Source organism: Antennarius striatus, chromosome 5, assembly GCF_040054535.1.
Source record: "Antennarius striatus isolate MH-2024 chromosome 5, ASM4005453v1, whole genome shotgun sequence".
In the NCBI taxonomy this organism is placed as follows: domain Eukaryota; kingdom Metazoa; phylum Chordata; class Actinopteri; order Lophiiformes; family Antennariidae; genus Antennarius; species Antennarius striatus.
Genome location: NC_090780.1, coordinates 17,372,936 through 17,380,311, shown reverse-complemented (window position 1 = coordinate 17,380,311; position 7,376 = coordinate 17,372,936). Strand labels below are relative to the sequence as shown.

Sequence of the window (7,376 nt, the reverse complement as noted above, 5' to 3'; positions counted from 1 at the left end):
TCCTGCACTGCTCTAACATACTTCTCTGCCACTCCAGACTTCCTCATACAATACCACAGTTCCTCTCTGGGCACCCTGTCATAAGCTTTCTCTAGATCTACAAAAACACAATGCAGCTCCCTCTGGCCTTCTCTGTACTTCTCTATCAACATCCTCAGAGCAAATACTGCATCTGTGGTACTCTTTTTTGGCATGAAACCATACTGCTGCTCACAAATGCTCACTTCTGCCCTTAGTCTAGCTTCCACTACTCTCTCCCATAACTTCATTGTATGGCTCATCAGTTTTATTCCTCTGTAGTTGCCACAACTCTGCACATCTCCCTTGTTCTTAAAAATGGGCACCAGCACACTACTCCTCCATTCCTCAGGCATCTTCTCACTATCTAAGATCCTGTTGAACAACCCAGTCAGAAACTCTACTGCAACCTCTCCTAGACACTTCCATACCTCTACAGGTATATCATCAGGACCAACTGCCTTTCCACTCTTCATCCTCTTCAATGCCCTCCTCACTTCATCCTGACTAATCTTTGCTACATCCTGGTCCACAAAAGTCACCTCTTCTAGTCTTTGTTCTCTCTCATTTTCCACGTTCATCAACTCTTCAAAGTACTCTTTCCATCTTCCCATCACACTACTGGCACCTGTCAATAGACTTCCATCCCTATCCTTAATCACCCTAACCTGCTGCACGTCCTTCCCATCTCTGTCTCTCTGTCTTGCCAACCGGTATAGATCAGTCTCTCCCTCCTTACTGTCCAACCTAGCATACAAGTCATCATAAGCTTCTTGTTTGGCCTTTGCTACCTCTACCTTCACCTTACGCTGCATCTCCCTGTACTCCTGTCTACTCTCCTCGGTCCTCTCAGTGTCCCACTTCTTCTTAGCTAACCTCTTTCTCTGTATGCACTCCTGTACCTCTTCATTCCACCACCAAGTCTCTTTATCTACTTTCCTTCCAGATGACACACCAAGTACTCTCCTACCTGTCTCCCTGATCACATTAGCTGTAGTTGTCCAGTCATCTGGAAGCACCTCCTGACCACCCAGAGCCTGTCTTAACTCCCTCCTAAAAGTCATGCAACACTCTTCCTTTTTCAGCTTCCACCATTTCGTCTTCTGCTCTGCCTTTGCCCTCTTGATCTTCCTCACCACCAGAGTCATCCTACACACCACCATCCTATGCTGTTTGGCTACACTCTCACCTACCACTACTTTACAGTCACTGATCTCCTTCAGGTTACACCGTCTACACAAGATGTAGTCTACCTGTGTGCTCCTACCGCCACTCTTATAGGTCACTCTATGTTCCTGCCTCTTCTGGAAGAAAGTATTCACTACAGCCATTTCCATCCTTTTTGCAAAGTCAACTACCATCTGTCCTTCTGCGTTCCTCTCCTGGATACCAAACCTGCCCATCACATCCTCATCCCCTCTGTTTCCTGCACCAACATGTCCATTGAAGTCTGCTCCAATGACAACTCTCTCACTTCTAGGCAAGCTCTGCATCACTTCATCAAAGTCCGACCAGAATTTCTCCTTCTCCTCCAGCTCACATCCTACCTGTGGAGCATACCCGCTAACAACATTGAACATCACACCTTCTATTTCTAGCTTCAGACTCATCACTCTATCCGACACTCTTTTTACCTCCAGGACATTCCTAACAAACTCCTCCTTCAAGATAACTCCTACTCCATTTCTCTTCCCATCTATACCATGATAGAACAACTTGAACCCTGCTCCTAAACTTCTAGCCTTGCTACCTTTCCACCTGGTCTCCTGTACACACAGTATGTCTACCTTCCTCCTCTGCATCATGTCAACCAACTCTCTACCTTTTCCTGTCATAGTTCCAACATTCAACGTCCCTACTCTCAGTCCTATACTCTTGGTGTTCCTCTTCTCTTTCTTCGAGCGAACGCACTTTCCTCCTCTCCTTCTTCGACCAACAGTAATCCAATTTCCACCGGCGCCCTGTAGGTCAACAGCGCCGATGGCGGTCGTTGTTAACCCGGGCCTCGACCGATCCGGTATGGAAGTCATAGGTTTGATTCGCATCTTTGATTTGGCAAAAGTTTTACGCCGGATGCCCTTCCTGACGCAACCCTCTGTATTTATCCGGGCTTGGGACCGGCACAATAAGACACTGGCTTGTGTCCTCTTGCGGCTACATTAGATGATAAAAGTAAAACAACGACCGTAAAGGCAACATGTCCCTGCGTGGTGACGTCACGACCCCCGGTACTTTCACTTTCTCTTCACGGGAAGAAGCGGCGCTGAAAAAAACAGGATACGGTGAGTCAAATGTATAAAAGCTACTACCGGTAATTCACGTCTTTACTACGTTCAAAAGTAAGGAGACATTTCAAACTACACGTCGTCGCTGCTCCAGGTGTAGGTTGACACTGCTGTTCTTATGTTTGAAGGAGGAACGCTGACACACGGACGACCTCATGGATGTGAGTAGAAATTGTACCTTCAGTACTCATTTGACTCCAGCGTCTATTTATTTAAATGTCCAATCTTCCATTTATGTAGCAATTGGAAAACTTGCTCTCATGAATAGGATTCCAGTAAAAGAATGTTTCAAATCAAGGAACGCATTTCAAGCAAAAATGATTTTCAGCAGTTATTTTCCAACTCAATATACAGTTATAGACAATGAACCTTCATAAAATTTAATCATTCTATCATTGAAGGTTTTTTTTACAGTAGGTCAGGGTAAGTCATGGGATGTTGCAGTCTCTGACTGCCTTGGTTCTTGTTTTTTTGGGGGGTTTTTTGTGAAATATATGATCGACATGTGCAAAGTGAATTATTGAAATCTATAGCCATAACTTGAAGGAAAAATGTTTTTCTATGGTAATTTTCCAACACCGTCTCCTGCAGCTCATCTTTACCCTCTGCTTATAAATGCATTCACATATTTTCCACATATTTACAAGTTCTTTTGAGACAACCCATTCAGTTTGCTGACTGATGCCATCTGCTCAGCATTCATCAGCCGTCTTCAGTTGTGACAGCCTCCAAAAATTTTTTTTTTAATCTTCACTCCTTTGTAATTTAACGCTATTACAATCCCATTGAAACAGAGGAAGATAATTGTGATTTATCTAAAGTGGGCCTCACGGCAGGAAGGTTCTGGGTTTGTTTCCTGTCAGTGTCATACACATGGTTATCAGTAGACCTGTTATAATCACCTGATGAGTATTTTACTTTACCATGACCATTCTCCATAACTGTTAAGCTAGATAAAACTAAAACGTCACAAATCAGTCGGTAAAAATGGAACTGAAGAAAAAAATTACTAAATTATTGCTGTTTATGTTATTCAGAAGGAGATGCAGGCAGTGGAAGAAAGAAGTGGTAGCAGTTCATCAGCAGCTTCACCAGCAGAAGAGGACAGACCTATTTTTGTCCCAGTCAGTGACTTCTGGTATGTGAGTCACATCTACAAAGAAGCCATAGAACGCATCGAGAGAGAGAATGGAGTTCAAATCAAGGCGCAAGTGAATGTGAGAATTGAAGAAGACCGAAAAAATGCAGACTCATCAAAGGCTCGCTCTGAGTTTATTGACCTCGTCCAGAAGAGCATCAGTGAATCTGTTAACTCAGTTATTCCTGTCAGATGCCTCGATCCAGAGAAGTTGAAGGTCACGCTCAGAATCGTCCAGACACCTGAGAGCAAGCTTCTGCTCGCCCTGTCCTCTGAAGAATTGATTATATGTGGGCCAAGACGAAGTCAAACTGTCCTCAACAAATGTCATCACTCAAATCCAACACAGCAAAATTTGAATACTTCTAATAATTCCGAAGCATCGACACGGACATCACTGCAGATCAGAGCGAGTATCAGAGACCCTCTGGTGGACGGAGGACTAACCATGGAGGAGAGTCACTGGAGACTGATTTCCACTTCTGACATTGAGCATATTGATAAAATCAAAGAGAAGTTTGGTGTGAGTTTTCATGAATCTGACATCACTGAAGGAAAAGTCACAGTCAGAGCTCATTACCAAAGATCTGAAGGTCGTAGTTCAATGGAGAGTCATGCTGTCAGAGCTCTTCTTCAGCTGTGCCAGAAGGTTGTCTTGTCACCCATGAACATAATCAAACACCGATGTACCACTGGGTCCAGAGGACCACCGATGAACACCAAGTCAGATGGTGCTGCCAGAGTGTCCAACAGCCAATCAGAATACAGCACAGCAGATACTGACACACCCACGGGAAAGGGAGCACCAGCTGGAGTCAATGGCGATGATAACTGTCCTATCTGCCAGGATAAAATCAGCAATAAGAAGCAGCTGCAGTGTAAACATGAGTTCTGTGAGGAGTGTCTGGCACAGTCATTGAGAAACTTGGGACACATCTGTCCGGTATGCAGAGAGGTCTTTGGTGTGATCGAGGGAGACCAGCCAGATGGACAAATGTCATACACCGTAGAGCCCTCTCCTCTCCCTGGATTCTCAGACTGCGGCACCATAGTCATCATCTATGATATTCCAGATGGAAAACAGACGGTAAATGTCTTCATTTAAACATTTGGAGACACAATGTATCAGAAAGTCCATTTTTCACATGATTTTCTGTTTGTTTGTTTGTTTGTTTTTTGTTATTTACTTCTCCTTTGGCAGAGGAAGCATCCAAATCCTGGAAAGCCCTATCATGGTATTTACAGAGAAGCGTATCTTCCAGACAATAAGAACGGCAGAGAAGTGCATGGTCTCTTGAGGAGAGCATTTCAACAAAAGCTGATTTTTACTATTGGAACATCCAGAACAACGGGGATGGAAAACCAGGTGACCTGGAACGACATTCATCACAAGACCTTAAGGAAAGGAGGACCAGAGAAGTAAGACAGATCTATTATTTTGAATGAAGACTTCTGATGCCAAGTCTATATGAACTGACCCTTGCACATATTTTCTTTCCCCAGATATGGGTATCCTGACCCTGGATACCTGAGTAGGGTCAGAGAGGAGCTGAAGGCTAAAGGCATCAAATGAAGAGTTATGAATTCTTTTTAGACTAGTTGATTGTTTAAAAGAAGAAATCACATACTGTAAGTTGTTTCTCTTATTACTGTATGTTGGTTCAGAATTAAATAATCTTTCCATTGGGTTTTTTTTTTCATATGATGGAAAGATGACTTCTATTATTGTGACATCCTGCACAGCTAATCACTTTATAACAACAATTGTTGGTAGATTTTCTGTTATAATGTTCACTGCCAAAATCTAGGGTTCCCTTGTTAAAACTGAATTTCTAATACTATAAAACAGGACTGATTTCCTGTCAGTCCTAAATCATTATCTAACCAATCAGCATTCATTAGAATAAAAAATTGACAGCAATGGAAAGAACAAAAATGAAGTTGTTGTATGAAGAAGGGCCACGGAGAAACACTTTTGACAGAGGATGTCGTCTGGGTTTGTTGTCAGTTTCTCAGAAGACAAAAAAGTCTCTCTTTGAAATTTAACTCCATGTTCATGTGACCTGAATTATGTCGTTTGTACAATAAATGATTAAACCAACTCACACTGACGGTATTCTTCATTTTATCAACTCAGGATTGAACAGGACTCAAAGAACAACGGCTTGTTTTCTGTACAATTTTTAAAATTTTATTTATAACAATATCTGTTATTTAATTTGTAAAGTACTCCAGCAAAAATTACACATTATTCTCTTTCCAGAAGAAAGTCTGAGCCTCCATGCATTGTGTACTATAAAAGCTATGTGTCTTTTTTCATAAAAAAAAGGACTAATCAAATCAACGGTTCTGAAAATGCATGTATGATTTTGCAAAATTGTTCTTTAGATAAAATGATTGTACTTCTCTCTCAAAGACAAAACATACACAACAGCGTAAAGTAACACTGACAGATAAGCAAAGTAAAAACTTATTGTAGTTACATTAAAGATTGGAGTTACTGTTCACATGCATTAAGATATGGCTGACACATTTCTGACAGAAGCAGCATTTTGGAACAAGGGGCTGAGCATAAGTACGTGTCAGAGCAACCAGAATGGTAGCATTAGCAGCAGCAGAGCACAGAGGAGAGAGATAAGAAAGAGCTCCAGAAGAACTCTGAGGACCAGATGAACATAATGTACTTAATTCATTCCAAAACTGAATCTACTTCCACAAAAATAATGGACTGGAGAAGAAAAAAAAAACTACAGACAAAGGATCCTTCAACATTTTTTTCCTGACATTTTACCATTATTGCAGACTTTCCTTCCTTCTGGGGAAGATCCTTGTAACAGACATCTGTGTGACACAGACATGACACAGAGTCTTACATGTCACACATCCCTCCCTTCACGAGCCAACTGCCCACCCATGAAGGTATTGTCCTCACAAACTATTTACACCTGTGATGTCCACCCATCGTTCTGCCTGGAATGTTAAACCTATGACCAACTTCCTCACCCTCCAACTCCAACATAACACAATGAAACAGCTCACATCCTCTCAAATCAGCAATGTAGGAGTTCGAACTGTCAAACAGCGTGATTAAAACAAACATACCTGTTACATCTTACTGTATATAACCTACAGTATAGATAATACCGTAAAATATGAATTCTGTGCAAGGAAGACAACACAATCATTTCAATGTTCTCTGAAAAAAAAAAAAGGAAATACTGTAGTTGCCATCTTTACATGTGCTACACACAAACGGTGCTATCACAAATCTGTATCACACAATCTTTCGAGAAACCCAGCAAGACAACATATGTACCGATTTAGTAAACTTTTGTTTTTGCTTTTCCCGCTCAAAGTCAAACACAAACAACAGATAGTTGGCACTCGTGAAATGGAACAATGTTTTTTTTTTCCTTATCTATACAATTCATACAAAAATAAAAAAAAATTCAAATTGCTCCAATGATTTTCTTGTTTCCATTTCATTTTGCACAGAGGTAGTGGCTATTTGGGTAAGGGGTAAAAGGAAAAGGTGTAAATTAAAAATCTCTCATAGAAAATGTTACTAACTTTTGACCAGAGGAATCTCAAAGGAACAAAATATAATACTGCAATCACATACAAAAGTAGTCCTTCATTTTTGTACATTTTATACAGTGTTCACACTTTTTAATAATTTTTTTAAAAAACTTTTTGATATTTTTTTGTTTAGTTTGTATTTTAAAAGGCAAGAAAAAGGATGCGTTGGGAATAACGTGATCCAGGCCAACAGACAGTTTATGCCAGGGGGTCCACCAGGGGCTCCTCATCTCCACGTGATAGCAGCTCCTTCTTCTCGTCTGTGCTCGCCAGGGAGTTGCGACTGTTGTGAGCTCCCATGTACAGAGTGGCGTATACTGGGTTTGTGAAGTTGGTGGGCTGAAAAGGGTAAAAAT

The 7,376-nt window shown here is 41.4% G+C and overlaps 2 protein-coding genes across 4 annotated transcripts in view; one reads left to right on the top strand and one right to left on the bottom strand.

The window, feature by feature from the left end:
- Positions 1 to 2,261: 2,261 nt before the first annotated feature.
- On the top strand, positions 2,262 to 5,557 carry LOC137595117 (E3 ubiquitin-protein ligase DTX3L-like). 2 transcript variants are annotated; one of them, XM_068314967.1, is made up of 5 exons: positions 2,262 to 2,300; positions 2,432 to 2,464; positions 3,341 to 4,528; positions 4,643 to 4,860; positions 4,945 to 5,557. In XM_068314967.1, exons 2-5 carry the CDS (start codon positions 2,459 to 2,461, stop codon positions 5,012 to 5,014), a joined length of 1,482 nt encoding a protein of 493 aa, XP_068171068.1. In that variant the 5' UTR covers positions 2,262 to 2,300; positions 2,432 to 2,458; the 3' UTR covers positions 5,015 to 5,557. The 2 variants fall into 2 exon arrangements, with proteins under 2 accessions (XP_068171068.1, XP_068171069.1); XM_068314968.1 differs by lacking the exon at positions 2,262 to 2,300 and adding an exon at positions 2,320 to 2,357.
- Positions 5,558 to 5,618: 61 nt separating this feature from the next.
- Positions 5,619 to 7,376, bottom strand: part of LOC137595116 (low-density lipoprotein receptor-related protein 1-like) — a 74,956-nt gene continuing 73,198 nt past the window's right edge. For both annotated transcript variants that reach the window (XM_068314966.1, XM_068314964.1), the window contains exon 89: positions 5,619 to 7,359. In XM_068314966.1, the coding sequence (XP_068171067.1) occupies positions 7,219 to 7,359 (141 nt within the window). In that variant the 3' untranslated portion in view covers positions 5,619 to 7,218. The remainder of the gene's footprint in view (positions 7,360 to 7,376) is intronic.